At 36.7% G+C, this 16,431-nt stretch overlaps 1 protein-coding gene across 6 annotated transcripts in view; it reads left to right on the top strand.

Moving 5' to 3' along the window:
* The window catches only part of szt2 (SZT2 subunit of KICSTOR complex), a 124,614-nt gene that overhangs the window by 45,444 nt on the left and 62,739 nt on the right, over positions 1 to 16,431 (top strand). For all 6 annotated transcript variants that reach the window (XM_022675382.2, XM_022675380.2, XM_022675383.2 and 3 more), the window contains 2 exons: positions 235 to 399; positions 1,661 to 1,745. In XM_022675382.2, coding sequence (XP_022531103.2) covers positions 235 to 399; positions 1,661 to 1,745 — 250 coding nt within the window. The remainder of the gene's footprint in view (positions 1 to 234; positions 400 to 1,660; positions 1,746 to 16,431) is intronic.

Below are 16,431 nucleotides of genomic sequence, written 5' to 3'. Positions count from 1 at the left end.
TGCTGGAAACTTTTATGGAGATGCAGATTTCATTTTCCAGCAGGACTTGGCTCACTGCCCACACTGCCAAAAGTACCAGTTGGTCTTGGAGTGCAGATCTACTCATGGCACTCATAGATAAGGGTGAGACAACAAGATTACGTGAGGATAATCGGCCACTTATTGCATTTGTATCTTCTGTTAGTAATTTAGCAGGAGTTTAGAACTGTTTCTTCTTCTTCCTCTTTTTCTCAGTTTATTCAGCCTCCTAACTCCGCTGCTACAGAGGTGATGGAGTTTTCGTTGCCGCAGTACAGCCTGCCGTGGATCCGGGCCTTGGCCCACTATCTGCGGCAGAATCTCCTCATTTTCCTCCACATCCCCAAATACACAGACAGCAACATGGAACACCACTTCAAGGTAACTCCAGCAGGAGCCTCACTCTGATGTTCCAACTCATGCTGTTATATTGGTTTTCATGCATTTTGATTTTCACGTTTTCTGTGTGTTCAAAGAGAAAGATGATGTTTGTTTTATTTTATTTAATTAATCTGCAAAAATGACTTGTATTAGCAGATGTTTATTCATACAGTATATTGAGAATTTACAAAATTAATAATAATAATAAAAGTAGAACCCAAACCAGGATAAATCAGATTGAATGGAAATTGTAAAAATCTAGAAAACAAAATGCAGTGTTTCTTAACATTTAACTTTTGATTTTTATTTGACTGCAGACAGTATGAATCCAAGATATTTCATGTTTTATCTGCGCAGATTCAATTTATTTGTTAATATACATCCACTCTGTCATTTCAGGCTTGCAATATGTTCCAAAAACGTTAGGACAGGGATTGTTATGAGGTACAAAACACGTATAATTATAAGTCCTGTAGTGTGAACTACTAAAAGATGTTCTCTGAGTGATTGCTGACATATTGCAGAAGCCCGGCAAAAATTTGGCATGTTAAATGTCTGACCCAGTCGGCGACTGGGAGCTAGAAGCTGCTGCTAGCTCATGAATGAGTCTTCTAAAAATATAGGGGTGAATAGAGTTAAATACAAAAAAATAAATAAAATAGTAAATAACTTCTTTTTTCAGAGTATTTCTGTAATTTTAGTAAGTAGAATAATTCATTTGACAACAAAAAGCCAAGAAACGTGCATGTATTTTTTCAAATTTTTCTACAGCGTGTTTTACTTTTGTAGCATTTTTTATTTGCAATAAAGGTATAGGAGTTGTTATATTTAGTGTATATAAAGTGTGTATTTTTTTTAACATTCTCAGTAACAGTAGAAATGCACTGAAATGGTGTAGAATTCATATGATCTGAACATCATGTGATGTCTAACAGCAGCACGGAGCTTTGACTGATGGATGATGCTTCAAATATATTCAATATATTCAATATATAATGTATCTACATAAATACAGTTCACCCAGTCAGTGCTGTAAGATATTTTTTGAAGGTTTCCTGCTGAGAAGCATTCAGCTAAATGATGTTGGGAACTTCAGTGCCCACTCTTTCTTCATGTTTTGTAATCAATCCACCCACCTCTCCGTCTCTGTTCCTCTCTCTCTCTCTCTCTCTCTCTCTCTCTCTCTCTCTCTCTCTCTCTCTTTCTCTCGTTCTCTCTCTCTCTCTCTTTTTTTCTCTCTCCATCTATAACCTCTCTGTAGCACTACTTCCATTTGAGCAGTGATCTGCCTGACTCTGATATCTACCTCTACAATAAGCCTGGGGGCCAAGGGACAGGAGGCAAAGGTAATGAAATTCTCTCAGCAAGACGCTCGACACATACTTCTATCTTTCTTTCTGCCCCCCTCCCTCCCTTTTCTCTCTCTCTCTCTCTCTCTCTCTCTCTCTCTCTCTCTCTGTGGTTTAATTTGTTCACTCTGGCATGTTGAATACACCCTAAATCTTTCGCCCCACCTGAAATCCCTTCACTTCGTAAATAAACTCTCCTTGCTTGTTTACCTTTCTGCAATAATTTATTGTTGGTTGATTTATTTACTTATTTATTTCCCCTCACCTTGGCTCGTGTTGGTTAAGCATCGTATCTCTCTTCGCCTTTGTGCTTGTGCAGGGCTGTATGCCAGCAGTAGAGCTGCCAGTGGAGAACTGTCATGATTACAAACGGCTAAACTGAATATTATGTATATTTATTAAAGCAGCACTAGGTAGGATTTCCTTGATTTTTTTGATTTTTTAAATAAGTAAAATTACAGCTTGAAACTCACTGCAGCGCTGCATTGAGGTGTAATAGGAGGAATAGCGGTGCTCTCGTGTCTGTGCCGGAGCTCCTCTGAACTCAAACCAGACTCAAACCAGACTCTGTAAGTTTTTTGAGGCGGCCGCGACCAACGCTCGCGAGAACTGCGACCTGCTTTCCAACCTTTAGTTCTAACAGTTCTACAAGGACTACTGGTTCATTCTTTACAAACTAACATACAGACACTCTGGCAGAAGCTGGAAAGAGACCGAATATGTCTGTGAAAGACAGAAAACGAGAAAGAGAAACTAATACGCCTGAAACATTTAATAATATTACACTCTACAACTGTAGGGGGAGCCCACGAGCACAAAATCTCAATTCTACCTAGTGGAGCTTTAAGTTAGCAGACAAAACGTTTGGACGGTTTGAGTAACAGAATAACATACACAGGTAAATCTATGTCAGAATACTGATTTTTGTGTACTTATTAAATAGTTTTGCTGTTTGCTACCAGATCCTACATATATAGAGCTTTTGAAGAAATGAGAGACCACTTAAAAATGATGAGTTTCTTTGATTTTATCGAATTGAAAACCTCTGGAATATAATCAAGAGGAAGATGGATGATCACAAGCCATCAAACCACCAAACTGAACTGCTTGAATGTTTACACCAGGAGTAAAGCAGCATAAAGTTATCCAAAAGCAGTGTGTAAGACTGGTGGAGGAGAACGTGATGCCAAGATGCATAAAAAAAAAAAAACTGGGAATAAAAACCAGGTTTATTCCACCAAATACTGATTTCTGAACTTTATGAATATGAACTTGTTTTCTTTGCATAATTTGGGGTCAGAAAGCTCTGCAACTTTTTTCAGAAACTGAAGTGGTCTCTTAATTTTTTTCCAGAGCTGTATATATTTTTTATAGAGTTTATATTTGCTGTGTCAGTGAGCGTGTGGGGTGCAGGTCTATTCATAGCGCTCGCAGATCATAGTGGGAACTGGTGAGACAACAGGATTATGTGGGGATAATTGTGCTGGAGTTCCGCATTGCACATTTTTGGAATTGTCCCCCATTCTGTCTTTCTCTTTCTCTTTCGCTCTTTCCATCCCCCTCTCCTTCCCCTTCAACCCCCCCAAACACACACACACACACACACACACTTCCTGCAGTGCAGTGATCAGGGATTTGCAGACTGGTCATTTAAAAAGTGCGTATTTATTACTTCACTTCATCTTCTGCAGTAAATAAAAAAGAAAATAAGTTATAACAACTGTCCTACATGCAAATGATCCCACATCTAATCAGCATCTAACATGAGAGGGAGATACAGGTAAAGGCTGGACACCAGAGAACTAACGAACACAGACACATTTCTTAACAAAGGTCAGTTGAATTCCTCATTCAGTTAATGGAATATCCGCCCAGACTAGAGATGCCTGGATACCAGCAGCTCCCAGGTCGCAGTTTTCTTTCTTCATTAAGCTTCCAGGCAGATTTGTCACAGTGCTGCACTGCTGGATGCTGCATTACTTGCTCGCTTGCTCTGTTGTTTTGTATGTAGATCAGGTTTCGTATTATTTTATCTTTATTTATTTATTTTAATTGAGACAGATGATTATATATATATATATTTTTTTTAAGTCTTTTGAGAGTATAGTAGTGAATAGGAGGGTTTAATTAAAGGTCTAATTCCATAATTTTTTAATTCATTTAAAAAAAAAGTCTAGTTGTGGCCTCTAATATGTGCTCCGATGTTTCTGTATAACTCTGCTTTAGTTCACTGAATTAGTGGTCTCTGAAGAAAGACAGGATTTCGGCTCTTGCTCATGAATATTCATACATGCAAATATACCACATCTGATTGGCTATCAGCACTGCAGCAGAGCAGCTCTTCACCCCACCACCTCCCCCTTAAAATTTGCTGGCTTCTGGCTAGTATTGTTCGTGCCAACAAGGTCAGAAAAGCAACTCTGGCAGATATCACATCCACCAATCAGTCAATTAAATTATCCAATCAGTCAACCAATCAATCCTTCTCAGAGTACATTAAGGGTGGCCCACACGTACAGTGTAGCCGAGCCAATACATAGGAAAGAGATTGTCAATAAAAAAGAATAACTACATAAAAAAGACTCAGCATTTAATAAGATACTGTATAGAATATATTTTAAAATAAAATGTAAAACAAATAAGATAAAAAAAAAATAATAAGACACAAAATCATAGGTAAACAAATGGTATCAAAGGTAATAAAAATGATAAGAATGCAACTACAGATAAATAAATAGAACTAAGCACATAAAGGAAAAAAACTATATATATGTATATATGTATATATAAGCAATAATTAAAACAATAAAGACAAAAAAACTAAAAGAATCTATAAAAGAAAGGTAAAAAGACAGCAAAAACAAATCAACTAAAATTAACTAAAATAACACACTCAAATATCATTACAGGGCAGTGCAGTGTCCTTTAGCTTCCATGGGACTGATCATAGTTCCTGTCCCATGACTTTTGACATGCCTGTGTGCTGTTACCTAAAAATGTTTGTTTTGTCATGTAGCTGAATCAGTTGCCTTGATTGGATTGTACTTGTATTTATTTCATGCTGTTCTTGGTGAAGTTTGAGCTGTGAATCTAAAAATATATATATTTTGATTAACCTATGCATTATTGGTTATGGATTATGTTTGACTTTTAAACTACTCCTTTTAATACAGGCTTGAAATGACTGTGGATTTAAATGATTGTGGATGTTGAGTGTCCTGTTAGATGCTTTAAACCACCCAGGCATCGTGCTTTTTAATTGGCTGCAGGGCCCGGGGACAGTAGTCCTACAGAAAGAAGGGCATGATTAGGTAGCAGAGAAGCAACAGGCCGGTCTCTACACTGAGTAAATGAGGTATTGGTGTTATAGGCAGCTGCAGAGAAGTGTGGACGCTGAAAGGTTAGTAAAGATGAAATGTCAGCAGTGTTGCTCCTCTCATTGACGACTGTAGTCTCCCTGGCAGCAACAAAAACGCCCCCGCCGGCACTGTTGCTTTCCTTTAATTGGTTGTAGGAGGAACAAGCAGCGAAAAGACCTCAAAATAGGCCACGAGCTGAGAGACGGAAGAGCAGCAAATAAGCAGCTGTTTTACTGAAAGACCTGCCGATACAGAGGCAGCAGAGGACGGGTCAGTGCTGCTATAAGTGGAACTAATGTACTAGAACTTCTGAGACAAGAAACACATGATTAAACAGTGAGAGACAGTCACTTAACTACGCACACCATCAACTGAAGACTGGAGAGGCGGGGTCATGTAGGTCAAAGCCTGAGAAATAACTTTTAATAATATAACCTGTAAAATATATATTGTGAAAGCATTAACCTATAATGAAATAAGACTTTTTATTACTTTTAATAACACAGCACAATACATTTACCTCAGCAGTGTTATTTTAGTCATGAATTTACCTCAGCAGTGAAATTTTAGTCATTAATTTACATTGACTGTACAATGTTAGTCAGGAATGTACTTTAGCTGTGCAGTTAAAGTCATAAATTAAGCTAAGTAGTGTTATCCTAATCATACATTTACCTCAGCAGTGTTAATTTAGTCATGAATTTACTTTAGCTGTGCAATGTTAGTCATGAATTAAGCTCAGTAGTGTTATCCTAATCATACATTTACGTTATCCAAGCGTGATAAGTGATGCTGAATGCTTTATACCATTTGATTTGTACGAGTAAAGAGCAAACATGAACTTAAAAGTGTCTTTACATTAAAAACGAATAATGGTTGTTAAAACAAAGAGGCATAGTTATCATAACAGGCCTAATAACGACAGGTCTAAGATCACAAATAAACAGCAGCCACTGGTTAGCCCAGGACACTGTGTGACTGTGTGGTGTGAGCCAAACCAGCCTGTCTGTTCTTAAATAATAATTTTATTTTTATAACTGTGTATAATTAATCCTGCAGGTAAACTCTTAGACTCATAGACTATTTAACACTGCTGTCTAATGTGATGAGACACTGAGTGACAATTACAGTTATTTAGGGCATCCTTAACCTGACTTCACCTGCTATCTGTTTAAGATGCTTTGATGACACCCCTTCAAATATTTCAACTGGTTGAAGCATTTGTGTGTGTGTGTGTGTGTGTGTGTGTGCCTGCAGCTTCTCTGTCTAATGAGTCAGTGTCTTAGGCAGCGTTTTGTATGAAATCTCTTCTAGAGGAGTTTTGTTTGAGCTTTCCAAGGCGGCGACATTTCACAGCAGTGCCAGGATTATGACAGTAGTAAGATAACCTCGTGGGAGATATCCGAGTGAAGACTCAGTGCCTGTTCTTTGGCAGAAAAAAAGAAATTCATAAGAATTGTGCACCCTAACTGGTCTCTCTCAGCTGGGTTTCTATTCTGCACTCTGTGTTGTGTAACATCCACAGTGCAAACATTATTTAACCCCTTTTAAATAATGTTTTTTTTTATATTGCAAACAACTAATTATATTTTACTGTGATATGTTGTTTGTGTATATATACAGAAAGCTGTAAGATATTTTTGTGTAAAACTGTACTCAAAGTTCATTTAATTTGCAGTTTAACTCTGTAAACTCTGCACAACAACCTACAAATTTTTTTTCCACACCATAGCAACCACCTGGCAACATCAGAACAACCTCCTATTAACAAATAACAAAACCACACCCTTCACCCTTCAACCACCTAGTAGCACCGAAGCCACTACCTTGCAACCATGTAGCAACACCAAAGTAACCACCTGAGTTACCATTGCAACCACCTGGCAACACCAGAGCAACCAACTATTAACTAATTTCAATACTATGCAGACCACATGAGAAACAACAGCAACCACCTATCAAGACCATATAGTAGCCACCATGCAACCATGTAGCATCACTGTAGTAACCACCTAAGATACCATAGCAACCATCTAGTGACACCAGAGTTACTATTAACTACTTTTAAAACTATACCGACCACATGAGAAACAACAGCCACCGCCATATCAAGAGCATATAGTAGCCACCTTGCAACTAAGTAGCATCACTGTAGTGACCACCTGGGATACCATAGCAATCACTAAACAACAGCCCCATCCATGTGCAACCATGTAGCAACACCATACTTACCCCCCAAGATATCATAGCAACCACTTAGCAACGTGCAACCGCCTGTAGTAACTGCCTGGGATACCATTGCAACCACCTAGGAAACCATAGCAACCACATATGAATTAATTACAAAACTCTTCCGACCATCTTGAATACCATAGCAACCATTTAAAAAAATAGCACTACTGAGCTCATCTTTCTGGATAAAAAACTTATTGTACTTATTGAAGCTCCAAAAACTCATACTGAATAATTCTAGTATTCTTGTACTGTAACGATACTATATAAAGTATTTGATACAAGATTAGTGCTGGATTAATTAATTACTGGGCTCAGTTAATTTGAATAACTGTTTTAATGCAGTTATCAAAATGTTTAATCAAGATAATCCAGTAGATCTTTATATATAGAGACTTCTAGAGAGAATCTCAGCAGTTAGGCTTGTTTTTATGGTGCAGCGATTTATATATTTGCACTTTAATGTTAGGGGAAATATAAGGAGGATATTTTTATAAGGAGCACCTTGTTTAATATAAAAGCTGTTTTTTTAAGAATGAAGGAAGCTGCTTGCTGTTCTTAAAATAAGCTAAATCAGACTGTTGTTTTAAATTGATTTATTAGTTTTCATTGTGCTTGCACGGTTTTGACTACCTTGAATATAAATATAAAAGAAACATTAGTTTGCATATTTGATAGCTCTGAATGATGCTGCTTGATACCATGTTGGCACGTGTACAGAAATACTGAGCTGAGTGTTTGATGGTTTCAGTGAGCGCTGTTGGATCAGTTGTGAGGAAATCGAAGCTGCATTATACCTTTCATGAAGTTGCACCAGTCAAGGATATCAGGAGCGTGCAACTGGCCTGTATGTGAGGGCGGCTAGAAAGTAGCTAATACATCAAAGCGCTTTTGGAGTCTGAACCAAAGCATCAGAGCTTTTGTGGGCAGATGAGATAAAAAATGCAGCTTTTTGGTTGAATTTGGAAGCGCTGTGTGTGTGGTAAACCCAACACTGCTCATTTTTCAACAAACATCATCGGAGGTGGCAGATCATGGTGTGGGGACGATTTTCCTCAGCAGGACTCGGCATCCTGCTAAAACTGATGGATGGAGGGAGGGATGGATACTTGGATAGAGGTATGGGAGAAGTATGGTGGATGGATTGATGGAGAAATAGATAGATGGAGGCATAGATTGAAGGATGGAGGGGGAGATAAATGGATGGAGGGATGAACACTCCCCTACGGAAGTATTGGAACAGTGAGGCGAATCCCTTTATTTCTGCTGTAAAATGTCTGGGTTTCTTTTATGTTTGGGTTACTTCCTTTACTTTATTAATTACTATTATTTTTTCAGTAATTAATCTTAAAATGTGAAACTCATGAATTATATTGATGTTTTTACAAGCAGACTGATCATTTTTAAGTATTTATTTCTTGAAATACCCAAAATCAGTGTCTCAGAAAGTAAGAATATTATATAAGACCAATTGGTACTTTTAAGGAGATGCAGATTAAATTTTCCAGCAGGACTTGGCACACTGCCCACACTGCCAAAAAGTACTAATTTGTCTTATTTAATATACTTAATTGCTGAGACACTGATTTTTTGAGCTTTCATTGGCTGTAAACCATAAAAACCATCAAAAATAAAAGAAATAAATAGATCTATATTAAAATAGATCACTCTGTGTGTAATACCTTTATATAATATATGAGTTTCACATTTTTAACTGAATTACTGAAATACAACAAAAAAAAGGTAACTTTTCAATTCAATAACTATTCTAGTCTTTTGAGATCCAAATCTTTTGAGATGTGTTTTGTTGCACAAGTATGTCTTGATATTTTAATTATTCCTACAAAAAAAACGTAAAAATAGACTGTTGACAGGGTGTTAGATAGAAATGAGCATCGTGACCCACCTTGCACAGGGTGTAGGATCGATTCTGGTGTGAATATCTGGAAATAAAAGCTAAAATATTGATATTTTGTCTCATGTTGATCATTATTAATCCCAAACTTTTCAAACTGCAGCAGAAATAAGGGGATTTTATTTATTGTTCCAATACTTTTGGAGGCGAGTACATGGATTGAGGGAGGGATTGATGAGGGATGGATAGATGGATGCATATTAGCAGGTTCCAACGTTCAGCTGTAGATGTTTTTTTTTTATGATCTCAGTATTCAGAGTTTGTGTTATTTAGCTTTGGTTACACACCAGAAAGGCCTGTTTTTTTATTTTTTGTTTTTTTTATTAAAGCAGCTTTAATTTCTAATGAACTCTCAAATAACAGCCTCTAACCCATTTTTTTACCTTTGTTTTATTTCACACATAACATCTAGCTGCTCTGTAATGGATAAGAGTCCATGCTGAAGAGATTCACAACAAGGCTCTTAAACTGTCTAATTTGACGTGATCTCCCGCTCCTCAGGGATAACGGTCTGGTGGAGACTGAGATCCTGCAGGTAAATCCAGCCCGGAGCTGCTGTTATGTTCTTTCAGATAATTAATGTCAGCTTTTTAAAATATCTGCCAGGTGAATCTTTCAGGTGCCACTCTCGAGCCGCTAAAGCCCTGGCTCTTAAAAATGAAACAGCCGCGTGTCAGACTGCTGCTGATCTGAGTGCTGTTTACACAGACTGCTGGTTCTGTTAATAAGGACGGTGTGGATTTTCTTTTTCTTTTTATTCCATTGGCAGTTTACTGTTTCAGGATGTGCTGTGCTGAATGTTTCAGCTGCAGTCTGGGAGTGAAGGAGTAGTTCTGCAAAATAAACAAAGGACATTTCAAGGTTTGAACAACAATAGTGACAAAAATAAGAAGATTTGTTTTATTTCCCATCATGAGCAGCAACCTGCAGTATGTGCTTGAACTGTTTAGTGGCCAATCAACAATTTACCTTCTTTTTTATGGTTTATTAGCTAAATAATGTGTGTTTTGGACCACATTTTGAGACTTCGCATAAACAGCTTTCAAATGCAAAGTTGGTATTTAAAATGAACACAATTCAAAGCAGTAAAATATTTATAATAAATATTCTATGTACAGTTTATTATGCCATTCAACAAACATGCATGCAGTGTAGTTAAACAATGCTACAGTTTTATCCTGTAAAAAAAAAAGATGTTCATAACACATTTTTTACCCTTTAATTTCAGTTGCTCATTAATTGAAAGCTTTTTTTAAGCATCAAATCAAGTATCAATTTCAAATTTGATTACAAAGTATTATGTGAATGTGAATGTTAACCAATTTTTTTTTTTTTTACTATTTATAACATTGTAGCTGCAACATGTCAATCAAAATATGTAGACAGATTTTTTTTTTTGCTCTGACATGCAACAACGCAAGCATACAATAATTGAGACATGATTTCTACAGGTATATAAAAACATAATCTGACTAATAATCCAATGGTTCATTCATATGTATGTTTATTTGTTTTTACTGCAAAGAGCGCCATCTACCCACTTAGAGAGAGCAAGGCCACTTGTGCTCTCTCATGGCTCCAGCAGCTGATGGCCAGCTACATCACTGGGATTCGAACCAGCGATCTCCTGATCATAGTGCCAGTGCCTTAGTCTGCTGGACCACCCGACTGAAATACTGAAATATTGTAATACCCTAATATATTTTATTAATATAAACATATTGTATATATTTTATATATGTATATAAATTGGGAAATATCAGTGCTGTCAGTGTTAAAACGTTAATGCGTTAACACATGCAATTAACCTTTATCTCAAAATCAAAGACTTTAATGTGTAAACATTTTTTATGCATAATAAAATTACCAAGTTTGGCCCCAAATTCTTACAATTCTTATAATCATTATAAAATTCTAATTTTAAAAGCATCAAAACTGCAGTGAGATATTATAATACAATAGAAAAAGGCTCTAGTTTTTTTTAAAACAATTGTTTTTGTCTCCCTCACAAAAAAACAAAAAGTACCAGGATTACATTTTTTAAATCATGATTTCATCAATGATTAATCGCAGAATATATATATTTTTTAAATAATTAACACCCATTATAAATAAATATATATATATTTATTTAAAAAAAATATATATATATATTTTTTTCTATTCTTTTAAGCTTTTATTAAAAGCTTAGTTTAAAAATTAAGTGTAATTAATCATGATTATTTTTTTATTAATTGATCGCTAATAAATAAATAAAATAACATTATTATTAAAATCCAGCAGTGAATAATAATAAACTATAAACATTGATATCATGCAGTCCGAGTGCCTGAATCATCATTCAAATGCATACAGAATTCAAGATGGACAGTTTTATAGATTTTTTTAACTGTTATTGAAATAATCTGATTTATTCTGCATGGTATCTGTAGTGCAGATGGGATATCTGGGGGCTTTGAAGAAGACTAGTGTCCACAGTATCTCCTACAGACCCCCACATATCAGCCTGAGCTGAACATCCATGATTACCCATCCAAACACTCCTAACCGAGCAGAAATCCCCTTTAACACTGTCCTGGGCTCCTCTTTCTCTCCGTCTATCAGGTGAATCCTTCTTTTACCCTTTCCACACTCTGTCTCTTTATCTCTCTCCTGATCCCTTCCTCCACTTCACTTCAATCCCTCTTCTCTCCATCCTCCAGTCTCGCTCTTTTGCTCTTTTCTCTCTCCGTTCTGCTGTGCTGGGCTGCTCTGTGCTGCTTTATCTGCAGAATACTGCCATCCAACCGCAGTCGTTCAAACAGAGGGTGACCGTGTAACCTTACTTTTTCACGGATGTCTGCAGGAGTGAACCAGATGCTGCTTGCTATTGCAGTGATGTGAATATGAGGCAAGCTATGGACAAAAGTAATGGGACAATATATGATGAAATCAAGGGTATAGTAACTGCTGTTTTAAGTGTTTTTACTCTCCAATGAAGACTTTTTATTAGATTTTTAAGCATTTAGAAACAAAAGCATGTGTGAGATCAGGATGTTAGTTGATGACCTCCCTACCTTATTCCCAATATCCCTAACTCATCCCAAATATCCTTGAGAAGTTACTTTATTTCAGTAATTCAGTTCAAAATGTTAAACTCATATATTATATAGATGTATTATCACACACAAAGAGTGATCTATTTTAAATGTTTATTTTATTTGTTTATTGTTAATGGCTTACAGACAATAAAAACCCAAAAATCAGTGACTCTGAAAATTAGAATATTATATAAGAGTACTTTTTGTCAGTGTGGGCAGTGTGCCAAGTCCTGCTGGAAAATGAAATCCTCATCTCCATAAAAGTTGTCAGCAGCAGAGGGAAGCATGAAGTGCTGTAAGATTTAGTGGGAAAACAAAACTGCACTGACTTTAGACTTGATAATAAAACACAGTGGATCAACACCAGCAGATGACAGACATGTCTCTCCAAACCATCACTGATCATCAGTAAATTTTACATTTCATTTAAAGTAAATCAAGGGAGGATCAAGAGTCTGGAGGAAGAGTGGATGAAGAGACAAACAGTCCAAACTGCTTGAGGTCTAGTGTGAAGTTTCCACCAATCTGTGATGGATCAGAGATGAGGATTTCATTTTCCAGCAGGACTTGGCACACTTAGGAAACCAAATATGTCAGGTTTCAAGATGTCAGCCATGAAAGATAGGCGGCCTCACTCATTACTTGCTTGGGTATTAAGATAAGTCATTTTGCCTTTCGTTTCTGAAATAAGAGGAAGTTGTGCGACTTTTGACTCATTCTGTACTCTAAATACATATAGTATGTTAATTGGAAAAGTAGAAATATAAATTTTAAGATACATAAACACCATTCTACCCTCTCTCCACCCTGCTGTCTCTCTCTTTCTCATTGAGTCTGTGTTGCTGTGCTCAAATGTTGTGTGGGTATGTATGTATGTATATGTGTGTGTGTGTGTGTGTGTGTGTGTGTGTGTGTGTGTTGTGACTCAGGTACAATGTCGGAGCTCGTTCAGAACCTCTTCCCACCCTCACAGTTCCAAGGTATCAACAGCCTGTTACCTGTGCGCTGTGGCGTCCCCTGGTGGCTGTGTTTTGTTGTGCCATCGCTCATTCGTTCCTGGTTTTCATTTGCAGAGCTTCCTTTTAACATTTGGCCATAATAGATATGAGCTTCTCCCAAAGACAGATTCACTCTCAGCCCTGCATGAGCCAAACTGCATGTAGATCTGTGTGTGTGTGTGTGTGTGTGTTTGAGATAGATAGATCTATTTTTTGTATCTCTTTTAAGCATTTATTTATTTTATTGTAGATAATTATGGCTTGCAGATAATAAAAAAAACAAAATTAGAATATTATATATACGACCAATTGGTATTTTTGGCAGTGTGGGCAGTGTGCCAAGTCCTGCTGGAAAATGAAATCCACATCACCATTAATATAACACAGTGGATCAACACCAGCAGATGACATGTCTCTCTAAACCATCACTTGGACAAAATTTGTAAATTTAGGATGTCTTACTTGCTTTTAGCAAACATACTAAATCTAATTTTAAGTATTTCACATTTAACTAAAAAAAAAATTAGCATTTTTTTAAAACATTTACCACTTTAAATGCAACAGTAGCTATGTTGAGAGTAAGGGAAAATCAATCAAAAGTGAAAGTATGTGTGAGTGTGTATTACATATACATTGTTGTCGTGTTATAGACACATTATTTAATAATAAAAACTAATTGTCTTGGATTAATTTCTAGGTGAGTGTTTATTGTACTTCCTTGCAACTTTAGTTCTCTGAAAATCTTTTTCATAACTGAGCAAAACTGAAATATTCCTTAATGAATCGGTATAGATTCAAATCTATACTAATTGGAAAGCAGAGCAAATTAAATGAATTTTAATCAAATTAATACAAATATCAATAGTGATGCCCAACCCTGATACTGTATATAACAGCCCTGGTAGACCACAAAGACAGTTCCCATCAGATAAGCTGAAACTTTGAACTGAGACTCTTGAGAGTCTGATCTCAGATCTGCCTAGAGGTCACTGAGGACATTACCAGGTCTCCTCACCCCCCCACCCCCCCCTCTGATCTTCTGGAGTAAATGGAGTTCTTACCAAACAAAGGGCAAAGACCATAGAGTGGAGATGACTACTCCATCATCAGAACACACACACACACACACACACACACACACATATATACATCACAAATACAGGCCTTCTGTTCAGTGGTTTGAGGATGAGAAGTTGTGTGTGGGGCGGGAGCGTTGTAGCATGTCCCTCTGTGATATGAGAAAGAGACAAAGTGAAAGAGGTTTGTGTGTGTGTGTGTGTTTGTGTGTGTGTGTGTGTGTGTGTGAGAGAGAGAGAGAGAGAGAGAGAGAGAGAGAGAGAGAGAGAGAGAGCATTGGGTGTGTGCCTGAACCTCTCGTTCGTACATCCATCATACAAGGAGCATGGCTCATAGAGCTAATGTTGTGTATTAATTCCAGCAGCTAGATAAATCCACACACACACACACACATAGGAGGCTCACATTCTGAGATGTATGGCAGGAATCCTTGGTAAACTTATAGTTCAGAGGAAAATTACATTTGCTCAATTTTCCTCCTGACTAAAATGTAGTTCATCAGCCTCAACAGGAACGTTCTGCTTTATATGAGAAAGAAACTTGTATTTAAAAGTTGTTTGACATATTCTTATATGATAGCAATATATATATATATTTAAATATATGAATATGAATAATATTGAGTTTTAAGTTGCTAAAGGCTTAGTAATGCTTCTATTTACATTTCCAGGAGACGTGCATTAGGCTACAGCTTAGGTTTATCCATAGAATTTGCCTTAACTGTTTAAACACTATTTTTTGGAATGGCAGTTACCCAGCCCACTCATTAGGACTCATATTATACTAATAAAGCCCTCAACATTAGGAGGGTAAAGACTAACACATGCCACCTCTTTTCAAATTGCTTCAGATGTAGAGTCACCAGGTAGCGCTAGAAGGGAGCAAAGAGAAAGCTCAATCTACTCGCCAAAGTGAGCATGTGGAATTGTGCTCTCTCTGACTCTGTTTGCTGATGCCAAGCAGCATGACCTGGGATTAGAACTAACTCTTATGTATCTCAGAAATCCAATACACACGAAATCAGTTACAGCGCGATAATTAACGTAGCCTATCCAATTGATAGGCTTGAATTGCTTGAGGATCTTTTGTTTTTAGACTTTTCACTATGATGCGTAAAACTCGTACAGTAAGATAGAATCATTTTTAATCAGTGTTATTGTGCCAAGTTTATGAGACAAGAATTAGTATTAGGGTTTGGCCAAAGTATCAGAATCGCAATGTAACGTTTCCTTTTAATTATTAATACATGACGTCAAATAATTATTGTAATCGAAACATAGATGCTCTAAACTCACTCTCAGTTTTTATGTTTGACTTACTAAAGTTACTGCTTCATTACTCCACATGGTGGTGCTATAATCTAATGAAAAGGGTAAACCTAAGACTATTAGTTATTAAATTCTGTGAAACTGACACCAATAAATCCTTAATTCCTGGTATTTCATTATTTAGGAGTATTTTATCCTCTTTAGTGTCACTGATATCAAATTGTCTGGTGATATATCGAGTATCACAGAATCGCAGTATTGTGGTATCATCATTATCATAGGCATGTCTCACAAAATGAGAATATTATATACGACCAATTGATACTTTTGATACAAGTCCTGCTGGAAAATGAAATTCACATCTTCATAAAAGAGGTGAGGGAAGCATAAAGTGCTTTTCTTTGGATTTTCTGGGAAAAACACTTCACTTTGGACTTGATAATAAAACACAGTGGATCAACACCAGCAGATGACATGTCTCTCCAAACCATCACTTAGACAAGATGTGTAAATTTAGGATATCATACTCGCTTTATGCTTCCCTCATTATCATAGGCATTATATCGTGTCCTCGGATTTCACTGTCAGGTCTCACTCAAACCCATTGTTCGTGTCACTGTATGTTCAGCCCACTCACAAGATATCACCTCACAACTTATACAGGTGTGGAATTTTAAAACTGTCCAAATAAGGAACATGCTGAGGCTGATCTACTACATTTACAGTAAGAGGAAAATTGTAAGATTTAGATTTC

Source organism: Astyanax mexicanus, chromosome 5, assembly GCF_023375975.1.
Source record: "Astyanax mexicanus isolate ESR-SI-001 chromosome 5, AstMex3_surface, whole genome shotgun sequence".
Taxonomy (NCBI): domain Eukaryota; kingdom Metazoa; phylum Chordata; class Actinopteri; order Characiformes; family Acestrorhamphidae; genus Astyanax; species Astyanax mexicanus.
Note: the sequence above shows the minus strand (reverse complement) of the source record. Positions and strands in the feature narration are given on the sequence as shown.